The 14,669-nt window shown below is 44.5% G+C and overlaps 1 protein-coding gene across 2 annotated transcripts in view; it reads right to left on the reverse strand.

The window, feature by feature from the left end:
* Positions 1–911: 911 nt before the first annotated feature.
* LOC106971464 (procathepsin L-like) overlaps positions 912–14,669 on the reverse strand; it is a 298,037-nt gene continuing 284,279 nt past the window's right edge. Inside the window, exons 1-8 of one of the 2 annotated variants that reach the window (XM_015068288.3) lie at positions 4,895–5,077; positions 4,451–4,586; positions 4,032–4,154; positions 3,784–3,930; positions 3,379–3,603; positions 2,532–2,694; positions 1,778–1,895; positions 915–1,302 (exon numbers count right to left, since the gene is read on the reverse strand). In XM_015068288.3, the coding sequence (XP_014923774.3) occupies positions 1,203–1,302; positions 1,778–1,895; positions 2,532–2,694; positions 3,379–3,603; positions 3,784–3,930; positions 4,032–4,154; positions 4,451–4,576 (1,002 nt within the window). In that variant the 5' untranslated portion in view covers positions 4,577–4,586; positions 4,895–5,077 and the 3' untranslated portion in view covers positions 915–1,202. Of the gene's footprint in view, positions 1,303–1,777; positions 1,896–2,531; positions 2,695–3,378; positions 3,604–3,783; positions 3,931–4,031; positions 4,155–4,450; positions 4,587–4,894; positions 5,078–14,669 lie in introns of those variants that run through there. The other variant, XM_053205181.1, reaches the window with a different exon arrangement.

Consider the following 14,669-nt stretch of genomic DNA (forward strand, 5'->3'; position numbering starts at 1 on the left):
TTTGCTCCTAAGACTTTCAAATGACCCAATAAGGATGTAGGGGTTCAGGATACGCTACTCCAAAATAAGCCACAGTGGCATATTGGTTATTTTGAGATGAAGGCACTTGAGAAGCAGCAGATAGATGCAGGAAGGGATCTCTGACATTCCCTTTCCAGAAGCAGGTCATAAAATTTCCCTGAGAAAGGTCTTCTCCCCTGAGAAAGTTTCCAGCAAGAGAACATCCTGATCACTGGAGGCTGGAAGTCAGCACTGAACACATCTCTGTGCAGACACAATTCCTAAATAACTCTCATCTTCCACTGGTTTTGCCTCCTGCCCTCAAAAGTATTTCCTATTTGCTCCATTCAAGGGTTGGGACAGACACAGCCAAAGGGCAGCTGAGATGACATGTGCCTATTTACAACTACAAGAGCCAGACCCCACCCAGCATTCTCCTAGTGGACCATGCGCACATTGTTAGGTCTTTTGAGCTACAGGCCCAATGTGGTAGCACTTAGGTAAATGAAGCAAATCAGCAAATGAAGACTCAATATCTAACCTAACTGCAGTTTCAACTCCCTTCCCACTGAAATATAACCTTTAACCAGTAATGGGAATGTCCTGGTCAGCACTAGAAAATACATCAACAGACTCTTTCTCTTCTTAGGAAAGTGATCTTGCCTAAAATAAGATTCTTTGCTAATAATTTCCTTTTTTCTGTTCCCTCTCTACCTTTACAAACCTTTTCTTTTTCTGTAGCTCTTGGAGCTGTCTTCTACTTGCTAGATAGATGAGAAGCTGCCTGATTCATAAATCCTTCATGAATCCTTCATGAACCATAAATCCTTCATTGAACCAATTAGCTCTTTATAATTTACTTGGTTGAGTTTTTGTTATTTAACAGCGTTATTCTACAGAAAGTTAATATATTGAAAACTGACCCCACTTCTACTTCGAAATGGTTTTATTTTAAAAGGTAAAACTTTATACATCAGTACAAAATATAAAAATTCCGAAGTTATTAGGAAAATCAATCATACAAAGCTGTTCAAAGCAGTATTTAAAGAAGTGACATTTTACTGGTATAAAATGTCACAGAATCAAATCACAAGTTCGAGCTCCAAGTGTTTTGTTTCACACAATAAGGTGTGGTCAGTTGTAAGATAAAATTCTTCTTCGTAGTATTCTGTTCCCAATCAAGGCCTTCTACAGAAATCATCTCATACAACAGGAAAGCTGGCCATGGTGGCGATTCCACAGTGGTTTTTCCGGTCTTTGGCCATCTTTATGTAGCCATCTATGCCCCAATTTGCACCCCAGCTGAAAGAAGACAGGGTTTGCCATTTATTACAAACAAACACATTTATCTTTATGAACAACAATACCCGATACTGAGCAGTGCACCAGAGGCTACGGCAGACTCAGGAAGAATCAGGAGAGGCCATTCTTGTTCATGATTGGATTCTAACCCAGCACAGAATTCTATCCCCAGACCTTTCACAGACTGCAAAATGAGAGACCCCAAAGCACTTGGGATCAGATGTGTTTCTGAAATAACGAAAAATTTCCAATTTAGAAATGCAGTGGTACCAAAACTATAGCACTACCTCAGCAAGCTTGAGACAGTGTCTTCATGTTGTCATGAAATGAATATGTCTGTGTTTCCCCTACGTAGGGTAAAGACTTCTGTGATTTCAGAAGTGTGCTCAAGGGTTTGAGAACACGCCTCCAAACACTGATTTCAGAAAGGATTCCTTTTTCAATTTTAAAGATAAGTATTTTTGGCTTCTTATACCTGTTTTTGACAATCCAATATGTTTTGTTTATCGACTGTCCTATTTCAGTGCCATAGCCAATCACCAGAACACCATGGTCCAGGTCTTCACTGCTGCAGTCTGGATCATAATAAATGCCTGGAAAAGTGAAACTCAATGCTAGGGTGAGGATTCCCATGTGACATGTGGTAGCAACCCAGCCTATCAACCAGAGTAAGGGAGGCATTTCAACCTTCAGCGAAATGACATAACACCAGATAAGAGTTAAAAGCAGATCTTTTCTGAGCTAGGCTAGGGATTGAGGCTCTCATCTAGTACCGGCAGAAAGACAATTTGGCAAGAAGCATAAAACAACCTGTCCAGAGGCTTAAAAGAGCACTCATTGAAACCTTGTGATTTGACTTTTAGGATGTCAGCTTACGGAAACAGCACAGAACACTAAATTACTTGAGCCAAGGGATTCTGTCCAATCTCAACAACAGTGGTAAAATTCTTTGGAATGTTTCATAGTCTAACAATTAGAAAAAAGTAAATTAAAGTATGCCAATTGAACTATATAGCCATTTAAATATATTTATGGCGTACTTAAAATTGTGGGGATGTGGTTCAAGTCATGTCAAACAAACAACGGGCACAAAAATTACATGTACAGAATGATGTTAAATCTACACCCTCCAAAATTCTACATCGACTTCTACATAACAAAGAGTCAATCTTGCTGTACCTTATGGTGGTTTCCCCATTTTTCTGCCTAAATTTCTACATAGAGCTTACCTTCATGATAGAACTGGAAGGTAAAATGGCTTGCATCTATACCAACAGAGATGGGACCCTTGGTTGCTACAGCCACCATGAGGGCCTTCTCCTGCTGAGGGATGTCAAAGAAGCCAGTGTCATTGGCAGCAGAATCCTGGGGCTTGTATTTGCAGGATTCATCCTTTCAAAGGTGAAGGGGAAAAGACTTGATTACTACCATCCACTGGGAACATGACTTCAAGACAGCTTACAGGTAAAAGATTTCCAAGTCAGGTTTGTTAACGCTGAAATGCTATTGGTTGTTTTGAAATGGAAATATTCGCTGCTGTGTATTTAATGAGACACTCTCAGTCTACCTGTCCATAAGAATTTTGTTGCTCTGAAGAAATTTGCAATATATATAGAACGGTATGTATATCACCACATAACATAGAAATAGGAACAGCTATATGGTAACGATCTAAGCAGAGAAATGTGCCCGGCCGATACAATTTAATGACAGATCTGACAGTTTGCAGATCTAGAGTCTACAATTTAAAATGTGCATATTCATATTAAGCGATGCCTGGGTGGCTTAGTCGGTTAAGCGGTTAAAGCGTCTGACTTCAGCTCGGGTCATGACCTCGTGATTCGTGAGTTCGAGCCCCGCATTGGGTTCTGTGCTGAGAGCTCAGAGCCTGGAGCCTGCTTCAGATTCTGTGTCTCCTTCTCTCTCTGCCCCTCCTCCACTCTCTCTCTCTCTCTTTCTCAAAAATAAATAAACGTTAAAAATGAAATGCACATATTAAATGTGGTATCTGTTTTCTTCAAATGTATTTAACTCTAAAAAACAGAACTGGAATGACAGGTAAAGAGCTCCACTTACCTGTGCATGATATGGATAGGATTCCTCTGAGTCCAGGCCTCCGTTGTCCTTAACATACTGGAAGGCATTATTCATTAGGCCACCATTGCAACCCTCATTGCCTTCAGCCTGAGAGCAGTCCACCAGGTTCTGCTCACTCAGTGAAACAAGTTTGCCAGTTTTCCGGAACATCTGTCCTTCAAGAGCACCAGTTGCACTAAAAGCCCAACAAGAACCACACGGACCCTGAAAACAAATCATAAAGCTCTCAGTCTACAGAACAAATATCAAGATTTGACAACAGCCCACAGATTTGAAAACTCTTAAAACATGGCGAACTGTACATTGTTTCTCAGTCTACCATAGCAAGGATACTGATTCCTTTAGCCTTTACTCTTGAGAGGGACCTGCTGAACATTGTCCCACCTGATTCTTCACGGGAGTTACATAGCCTTTCTCTCTCCAGTCCACAGATGAAGGGATCTTAGCAAAGAGAGGTGCTTGGAACACTTTCCCCTTCTTGTGCTTCTGCATTTGAAGGCCATTCATCATCTGCTTGAATTCTTCATTGGTCTTCAAGGAAAAGGGAATACAATGTTTGACAAGCATGAGATTTTTTGGTAAAGTATTGGGGAGAGGAAGCACAAAAAGTCAGCAATCCATGCCACACTCACCATGTCACCAAAGCCATTCATTGCCACCGTGAAGCTGTGTTTCCCTTGGCTGTGTTCCCAATTGTGCTGTCTGATCATTTTCATATTCTTCTCCCACACCTCTCTCCTCCATCCTTCTTCATCCTGGAGACAAACATATAATTCATCATCTTTATTTCTATTTAAAACCAACTCACCTGCACCAAGCGGGTGTGCTCACAGACAGGAGGAGAAACCACAGCCAGGGATGGCCTGATGCTTCTGCGAGCTGTTCTCCAGCAACCACACAGCAGGACATATGCCCACGTTGCGTACAGTCAAGGTGCCCCGCTTACTGCCTTGGTAAGAGCGGCCTCAAGAAGCTACTCCCTGCTACGAACTCCCACCAGCACAGACTGTTCTCTGCGGGGGTCCCTCTGTGCAGCTTAAATGTTACCAACCATGCCATATAGCTTCCCGTGTGTTGCTTTCCACTGGGACCATAGTTCATCTAAGCTCTGGTTGAGTTGCGGAGCAGCTGAGGCTATTCCCAAGCAAAGGGCAGCCAGGAAGAGAGAAGGATGCATGCTTCAAAACCTAGAAAGGGAAATGAGTTTCTAATTAGACCAAGCCATCCTCCTTTCTTCTGAGATGTTAGAGCCACTAAGGTGGAATTGAATTTATCCTCCCGAGTGTTTGCACAGGGCTGGGAAGGAAGCCTGAGGATGTGGGATGTGCTGGGGGCCTGCTGCCCTGCTCCCCTCCCTGAGACCCGCCTCCCACTTTGCAAGGGATTTAGATCTTGGCGCAGGGAGGGGAGGGCCTCGCAGCGCGGCGTCGGAGGCTCAGGCTGCCGCGTAAGGAGAGGTCAGGGCCGGGGACAGCGCCTCCTGGGAGCCACGAACCTCCGACCCCCAAGGCAGGTGGCCTCGCTGGTTCCTCGGATGGCCCCCCTGCTCGGGTTTGGCGGGGGCAGACCAGCTGTGGTAGGTGCAGCTGAGCAATCTCAGTCACAGGTGCAGGTCGGGGGGTCCAGAAGGCCCTGTACTGGGCCCGCAGCCGCCCGTTTAAGACCTAGGATTCGGCCCGGCCAGCCCCGCCCTGCTCGCCTTGCTCAGGCTGCGAGTGGCTGAGCCAGCCTGTGGGCGGGGCCTCTGTGCCCTGGAGCTCTGCGCGCCCGGGGAGTAAGTTGCCTGGATCAATTGTTCCAGAGAGGAGGACATACCTGCTTCAGTGGCCCCGGGGGAGGTGAGCCGGGGGACCAGTGACAGCCCCGTGGAGGGGTCCGGCGTCTCCCTGGGGACCCGGATCAACTAATTACCACGAATTTATGTGTTGGCAGGTGTTTCACGTAAAGAACCTCACAAGGAGCCCCAAGTGGGTTTTCAGCGTCACCCTTCCTGTCCTTTAGTTCTAGCGTTTTGGGTTAAAATCTCCCGGAGGGCTGGCGCAGGATGCAGAGCCCACAGGGGGAGGTGTTATCACTGTGTCAGGATGGGATGCCCCTGGGTTATGGAAGAATCTGGAGAGGGCTGACAATGCCCCACACGGGGCATGCGCTGGGCAAGGCTCAAGTCCTTTCAGAGAAAGGGGCAAACGGGGAGGGGTGTCCGGGGAAGGCGTGGCATTTGGTAAGGCTCCTGTCCTGCCTCCCCCAGGCAGGGATTCTACTTCCCTCTTAAGTCTTTCTCAGAACTGACAGAAACGTGTCATTTACAGAAAAATCTGGCTTAATAAAAGAAAGGCAAAATGTAGAAACTGCTTTTTCTTTCCCACTCTCTGTGTTATGGAGTATTATGTTCCTCAGTATCCGACATGTTTTTCTTTAGATTTAAGAAATTTGCTTGAATGAGTTTTACTTCGGTGGTTGTTACTTTAATTTACATGTGAAGCCAGGATTTCCATGGCAGTTTGTAAGAATATTTTCAATGGAGGAAAATATGTTTATATATGAATATTAATTTATGTAACTAAGCGTTTAAGAAACACAACTGGAAACGTAACTAGCTGGGGAATGTGCCAGGATTTTCAGGAGATGTTGAAATTAAAAATACATTTGACTGAACTAGCTCCTGGTATCAGGGCAAGCTACTATTACCTGAGGCTTCTATTTGTGGGAGGTTGGGTGGAGAAAGGGGCAGAAATGCATCCTGCACTTCCAATGTAATTAATAATGACTCTCATCTGTGGGAGAAAGTCAAGTCCTTCTCCCATGACGTGGGGTCGGAGGGACAGGCCCTGCTGCCTGGGGCATGTGGGTCCCGCCTTATCATGCTGACACAGCCCTGAGGGGTCACCGCTGGGCCTTCCGCTTCCCTCAGCCTCCTCCATCTGACCATTTCCTTTATGCTCCCTGGTGCTTCAGCAGTTCTGTCCCCAGTGGCCAAAAGAAACATTCAAAAACCTTTCTAGAAAGTTGTCAGCAATCCACGGATGACCTTAAACAAAGCTAGCCATATTTTTTAGAGGAAGTGATATTTTGGGCAAGGAATTTCCATTTGAGCTAGAGTTAGTTTTTTCCCTTTTGAAAATCATTTTGTTTATGTTTTCTTTTTTCTTTTTATTTTTTTTTTAAAGTTTATTTTTAAGAGAGAGCGTGAGCAGGGGAGGGGCAGAGAGAGAGGGAGACACAGAATCCGAAGCAGGCTCTAGGCTCTGAGATGTCAGCACAGATCCTGAGGCGGGGCTTAAACTCAGGAACTGCAAGATCATGACCTAAGCTGAACGCGGATGCTCGACCCACTGAGCCACCCAGGCGCCTCTTTGTTCATGTTTTCTACTTAATTCAGAATTTTTTGGATTTATAACAGCTAGAGCTAATGAATCTAACGTGCAGAGTGCAGAGAAAGAAAAAAGAAATCTTACAGAAGTTTTGAACTAAAGTACTTCTACAATGCAACAAGGCATCCCCCCTTTTATAGGCACCATGGAGTTGGCTGGACTCCTTGGAGCCATAGGCAACTGGCCCTAATAGTTCAATGAACTGCAAAACAAAACAATGATCTGTCATTCCACGATTATGCCTCCATTCCCTAGGTCTGGAGGGGAGATAGCATTCATTCATTCAACAAATATTTATTTTAGGCCAATCATATATCAGGTGAGTGGTGAACATGGTGGTTGGCAGGCAAGAGACATGATATGTAAATAAATATTTACTAATTCAGGCCATTGATTTTAAAGCAAAACAGTTTTAGTTTCAAGTTTTGATTCTGCTTCTCAACAGTCATGTAACTTTGGCAAGACACTTCACCTTGGAGGGTCTATATTCTCACCTGTCAAAGGAAATAAAAAATGTCTATTTCTAAGGATTATAGAGGATATGGTGGTCAGCATACAATCCCTAGAATGTAGCTACTATTATTATGCTAAATGATGTTCTGGAATTTAAGAGGGCTCTTATCATCAAAACATCCTTGTTGGTGTCATATCTTAAGATATATCACTGAAAGTTTTAGAATATCAGACAGTCCAGATATAATAGGACACATGATAAGCCCTTGAGGGCTGTGGGGCAGGGGGCGCACACCTGAGGTCACCAGACCCAGCAGAGGTGGACAGAGGATTAGGGACACGAGGCCACAAGTCTCAGCTGGAGCCATGCCAACATGCTGCCTCCGGTGTGCTCTGTGCTCAAGGCTGGATGGAGAGTGAAGGACTAAGGTGACCTTGGAGACTCTCAACCAAACCAGCTTCCATCATCATGGCTTTCCCCCCAGCATTTCCCTGCTTGTGGAGCCCCCAAATGTGCACGATGCACTGAAATAGGTCAACTGTGGGCAGACTGTTGGCAAAATGCAACAGTCCAGGCCTCGTCTTGGTGAACCTTGGTCATCGGTGATCCATCTGGGAATCTGGTGTTCTTCCCCCTCTTCTCTTGCATGTTCTCAGAAAAATAACAGGCAAGTGAAAAATGACTTTGTAGATGTCTAGTGGATCCACTCTCCAATTGGTCCTGGCAAACTGAACTTGCCAACAAATATGAGTGAACAGTTGCCTTAAAATTTCAGTCTCTAGGTCCTGACCTATTTGTAATCTAATGGAAAAGGCAGTGGTTTTTTTTGTAAATATAGAGTATGTGGCTGTTTTATTCCCAAGAGGAACAATTAACCAACCAGTTACCTGGCTCATGAACCACAATGTCACACATTCCTTATATTGTGCCCCTGGGGATGGGACAGTAAGCGCATTGTCACCCTGGCTTGTCTCGTCCCATTAGAGTTTTTATGAACAACTTGGCAGTGGCTGTTTTCAAGGACTCTCAGAGGGACCTTGGCCATTGTCCTTCTGGGAGTTTTTTCTGTTTTTTCTTTGGTTCCTTCTGTTTCTTCTTCTTTTTCTTTCCCCCCTCCCCCCCTTTCTTTGCTAAAAAAACAAAACAGTCATTACGAAAAACTTTAAAAGTACAGATAAGCAAAAAAAGGGGAAAAATGCATCCAAAATTCTGGTCTTTGTGGCTTCTTGAAGCCAGTAGACAACTGGGATGTATGGCTCACTCACCAATGCTCTGCTTTGGATGATGGCCTTTGTTCACCATAATACCCCTTATCACACCTTACAGATGAACTGAAGCTTGGAGGGGCTTGGCAGCTTCCTCAGCTGGTGAGCAGGGAGTCAGGGTTTGATCTCAGGAGCTGTAACTCCAGACAAGGCAACACACAGGGCTGTACCAGACCCGGGATTGAAGGCTGGACATCAATAAAGATCATTAAAGAGAATTGCAGAGGACAGTGGCTAATACTTTATGCTGCAGTGTGGGGACAGCAACCAAGGGACCACAGTCTTCCCTGGGCCCCCACATCATTACCCCAGGCACAGTCACTAACCACTGTCACTGTGTCCACTCAACATTTCTGGAAAGTGCCTCCTGTGTCTGTGACTGTGTATGGGGAGACCTCCCTTCTCCCTGCAGGAACCATCACCCTCTTCTCCTAGAAGAAGATCCTCCACCCCTGAGTTATTTCTTCTAGAGTAGGTCTTAGGGTACAGTTGTCAGGGCTGAGGGAGACTGTATCAGATGCAGAGAGGGGCCCTGTAGTGGCCTGCAGATCTGTGTCATGTGTGACACAGGGAGTGATACTGTCTGAAATGTCTGTATTCTTTTCCTGTTTGTGTTCCATTTCTAGGGACAGGTCTACGCTACAACCAGGGACATCCTTGTCTCATAGACAATCAGAATTTTAACAACAGGAATGCAAAGAAGGGTCACTGTTCAGCACTTGACATTCCAATTAGAATTCCTGAGCCCAGGAGGGGCCTGAAAGCCAGGCTTTAAAGAGAGAGAAAAAGATTTTCTAATCCTAGGGCCCAGTCTGAAAACCTCCCATAATGTCATTGCAGGGAGGAATAAGTGTCCTTTGCCTATTGAGTGGGAGAGGGGAGAGGTGTCTCCCTAACACTGGGAGAGGGGCAGGAGGCTGCTCTGAAGGGAACCACTTGCCTACACTCATGCTTACACTCATGTGTGGCTGGTGGGCTCTGGAAGATTCCCAACACAGCCTTTGGCAAGGAGGGGTACAGGTCACATATTTGAAATGACCAAGAGTAGGAAACACAGACTGCCCATAAGACCCCAGGACCTTTGCACTCTCCATGAGGAGACACTTGTTGAAGAATGAAAGAGGCTAGATTTTGCATGAATGGTTCCAAGTCAGATTCATTTTAACAATAATAAAGGAATATGATAGTTCTCGACGGTGTGGACAGTGATTATACCCAAGGGCAGTGTTGGAGTCATGTTAAAGCTGAAAGGGACTCATTTCCCAAAAAATGAAAGGAAATGCACAGGGTTGCTGGAATGTGGGGGATTAAGGTTACCGCTTCTTCTTAGGCCATTCCTATCATTGCAGTGGAATCACTAACTTCTAGTCCCACTCAGCCACTAACAGGGTGAAGGTTGACAAACAGAGAAAATGCCACAGTCTCTCTAATGGGTTAGGACATTTTTGCCGCATCAGCCATGTGCGCTCAGCCTGTGCCTCCTGGCTGGTGAACTCCTTCCCAGTTGAGTCTCCTCCACCTGAGTTGTGTGTTTTCCTGTTGCAAAGGGAATTGTCCTCAGTTGATGCCCCATGATTTCCATACTGGAGTGTTTGGTGAGCTCCAGGCAGTCCGGGCACAAACAAGATTCAGGCTGTGCCAAATGGATATACTAGAAAGGTCAGGGTGTGCTGCTAAGGATCACCTGCACAGGAAGAGATCCCGCCCCAGGCGCGCACGCGGCTTGGGTTGAATACAGGTGAAATGTGACCCCACTGCCCCCTCCTGCAGGCACCCTGCAGCAGTCTACAAAGAGTGCAAGCATTTGCAGGGGCCAGACGGGAAATACACTGCCTTAGGGAAGATGCACAGCCTGCTGCACCCCTGCTTGCTCAGAGCTCATGATCTAGACAGGTGGGGGAAGCACAGGGTCCCGGCTGGCTGGTCACACTCACAGGACAGCACCAGGGAGCTAGGCCCGCCCTGCTTTCCCCTGAGTCTCCCAGGTGGTAAGGTTGAAAGGGTAACGTTCACTTCTTGTTGACTTTCTTGTGTGCAACCCGCCCCTCATTCAGCCAGAGCTATGCATTGCCTTGGAAAGTCTTAGGATTATTAAAATGAAATGATAGGAAAAAGAGTCACATGTTCAGTCTTTAACTTTCAAAACAAGATTTTTGAGCTCATGGCTTTCAACATAAACCCAGGCTTTTTAAAGAGAGAGACACTGTGCTACCAATTGCCAAAAAAAAAAAAAAAAAAAAAAACAACTCATGAAAAGCTGTGCACCCTATGCTGTCCTGACTCAAGATCATTTTGTCTTCCACTATATATGTCTTTAGGAGATTGAAAACAATAGCAAGCAGCATAATCACTATTTTAACAAATATTTATGTGGCTATTGTAGACGTGGAACCCAGGTTTCTTCTATTTAAAAAAGTTTTTTTCTTAACATTTACTTATATTTGAAAGAGAGAGTGTGAGCAGGGGAGGGGCAGAGAGAGAGGGAGACACAGAATCCCAAACGGGCTCCAGGCTCTGAGCTGTCAGCACAAAGCCTGAGGCCGTGTTCCAAATCACAACCTCAAGATCATGACCTGAGCTGAAGTCTGACGATTAACAGACTGAGCCACCCAAGTGCCCCAGATATCAAGGTTTCTATGTAACCTGGAGGCAGAACAGGGATGAGAAATTCAGGAGGCAAGTGTCAGCGCACTTATGAATTAAAAACTACTTTCCCTTTCCTTATCCTGGGCTTTTTTGGAGCAGAGACCTGTCAATCCTTGTGTTTCATGACAGGGCCATGGTCTGACATGTGTGTGACTCCAGGTTTTCTCCTAACACTGAGATCTGTTACATGTTTCAAGAGCAGCCAGAATCACTGGTCTTCCCAAAGTGAGGCCCTGCCTGTGGAACACAGGGTGAGTTTTACAGTGTCAGGGGATGGGATCCACGCGGCCATGAAATATTACATGGAAAAGGGCCTGTGGGCTTTCCCTGCATTTCTACACACAATACAGAACAAACCATACAGTAAACTTTTTAAAACCACAACAATGTGTTCAATAGTTTAGTGAAGTAGAGAAATAAGGACCACTGGGTGATTTTTTTCTTAAGGTTAAATTATTTAATTGAAATAAATATCCAATATTCCAAGACTGTACCTTTTTTGATTTTTGAAATCTACTCTTTCTTTTATGATGTCTTTACATATGAAAGACAAATTTTAGTGGGTTGCTTGGTTGGTTTGGCTCGGCCAGTGGAGCACGTGACTCTTAATCTCAGGGTTGTAAGTTCAAACCTCATGTAGAGATAACCTAAAAATAAAATCTTTAAAAAATATATGTTTTTTGTGATGACTGGTGACAACAGTTTCTAAGTGGTCTTACTTTGTATAAGAAAGTGTCAGCCCCTATGTTCTTTGTGAAATTTTACTATTTCATGAAAATCCCAAAGTATGGGAACCACTGGCACACAGTAGGGCTTCTCAGGGTTGAGGAGTCGGTAGATGAGAAAACAGCTTCTCACCTTCATTGGAAAACAGCTTCAGGCTACACTCTTTGAGGACACAGAATAGTACAATTAATTTTTATTTCTTATTTTTAGGACAGCATTCTTGCCAAAATGATGAATGAGAACCTAACCGGGCCTGAAGTCCACCTTTGTCCCGACTATGGAGGATAAGTTAGGTGTCAGCAGGAGAAAGCAATCAGATAAGACCACAAATCAGAACATTCTAGAAGATAACCGTTTTTGCATGTTGGCCCTGGGGCTGAGTGTTCTCCACATGAAAGAAGAGTCTTTCTTGGCATCTTCACCATTTACAGTGATAAGGTCCCCCAGTCCTTTCCCAGTGGGAGGGGGCAGGGCCCCCAGCTGGATGGCAGGCCTCCAGGAGCAGGGATGTGAGGAGGCTGGAGAAGTGGGGACCTGGGCCAGGTGGCAGCGGAGACTCTCACGGAGAAGAACCCAGAGCACTAGTAAGGCTGTGTCCCCAACAAGGGGAGCCCGCAGAGGAATTCAACCCCTCAAACCAGACGGAGAAGGACGATGACCCCCACAGACTGGTTAACCAGAGTTGACAATCAAGAAACATTCAAAATAGGTCACTAGATAAAAAAACTCCTCATCAGAAAAGCCTACAGCTTTCAATAAGAAAAAAATACAACATGATAGAGGTTCCCCAGATTTGAAAATAATCCTAAAAATGTTCATGGTAGTACCAAGAATACATTTTGAAACTGAAAGTTTTCTAAACTATCAGTAACTATAATTACTGACAAATCATTTTCATTTCTCATGTTGGAATGCTTGAATCATCTTTCTGTTTTGGTCAGAGTGCTATTATGAAATCTGTTATATGTAGCAAAAACTGTATTAAAAGCATAATGAGGTGCGTCAACAGTCTATCCATATAGTAATGCATTCTGGGGAAAAAGGAAACCAGAGAAAGAGCCATATAAATACAAGAAGTGCTTCTCTCCTCAGTAAGAAGTGCTTCTCTCCTTGGACTTTAATTGTCATGTGACAAAGCAAAAAAAAAAAAAAAAATTCATATCTAATCCAAAATACAGAAGAAAAGTTCAGGAACTTGGTTATCCCAGCCTTCTTTCTTTCTTTCTTTCTTTCTTTCTTTCTTTCTTTCTTTCTTTCTTTCTTTCTTTCATGTTTATTTATTTATTTTTGAGAGGAAAAGATAAAGAACGAGTGGGGGAGGGGCAAAGAGAGAGGGAGACAAGAGAATCTCAAGCAGGCTCTGCACTGTCAGCCCAGAGCCCAATGTTGGGCTCAAACCCACGAACTGTGAGATCATGACCTGAGCCAAAAACTAAAGTTAGACACTTAACTGCCTGAGCCACTCAGGCACCCCTCTCAGCTTTATTTCTAATAGGGAAAAATGTGTGTTTCATGGTAGGGAACATGTAAGTATATGCAGCCATTAACACTGTACTTTCTGAAGAGCTTCTAATAACATTGAATTATTGCTGTTATGACACATTAGGTGAAAAAAGGCAGGATGTAGGGGCGCCTGGGTGGCGCAGTTAGTTAAGCATCTGACTCCTGATCTTGGCTCACGTCATGATCTCACGTCATGATATCTCAGGTCGTGAGTTCGAGCCCCACATCGGGCTCTGTTCTAATGTGGAGAGCCTGCTTGGGATTCTGCCTCTCCTTCTCTGTGCCTCTCCCCCACTTATGCTCTCTCTCTCTCTCTAAGATGAATAAATAAACATTAAAAAATAATTTTAAAAAGGCAGGATGTAAAACTGTACATTTTCTGATTTGTTACATTAAAATATGTCTAGGAAAAAAATTGAAGGGAATAAAAACTTTCATTGCATCAAATTGTCCTCAAATCCCAGAGGGTTGTTGCCCGAGTTCCAGGGAGAGCCAGCACCAAAGGACTTTGTTTCGCTGACTTCTAGTACACTGGATTGTCAGCAATAAATTCCACGTTTCTCTGTACCATGTGAGGGCTGGTCACAGAATCACATGATTCACAGGAGTCGGCACCGGTCTCCCTATAAGATGACTATAAGATGACTGGCCTTCTCTTCTTGGAAGACAGAAAGATTATCATCAGTACTGGCTGTGATGCAACCTGAGGGCTCTGCAGGACACTGTGGGGCTCACACAGGGGTGGGGATGGTGGGGAGCTGGGGGGAAGAAGACAGTCCTCACCTGCTCTGTGAGCCTCCCTAACTGTGGGGAGCAGGCACTCATGGATGGATCGGTGAGGGTCATGACTCTTGGCCGGGAGAACAGGTCTTTAGGGACAGAGAATCCTTTAATTTGTGAAACACACACTCACATATACACAAGCATATATAAAATACACACACTATACAGGTACACACACATGAAAACACACTTATGCACATATATACACAGGCATACTCTCTCACACACACATTATGCATGTATGTACCCACATACAATTTACCTATAGGCACAGTACACAGTTACACATATGCACCTGCAGATATGCATGACACATATACTTACGCACATACACTTATGCACATATATACAGATGCACACATATGCATAGACAGTTACACAATAGACACATATACACATGCACTCAGCACAATATACACATACTTCATTACAATATAAATACTTAGCACAGGAGAAAAGTGAATCCCCAGGTGTGGTCAGATGTCCTGATACTTAGTCTGAATTGTTAATAACTGATGGTAT

Source organism: Acinonyx jubatus, chromosome D4, assembly GCF_027475565.1.
Source record: "Acinonyx jubatus isolate Ajub_Pintada_27869175 chromosome D4, VMU_Ajub_asm_v1.0, whole genome shotgun sequence".
In the NCBI taxonomy this organism is placed as follows: Eukaryota; Metazoa; Chordata; class Mammalia; order Carnivora; family Felidae; genus Acinonyx; species Acinonyx jubatus.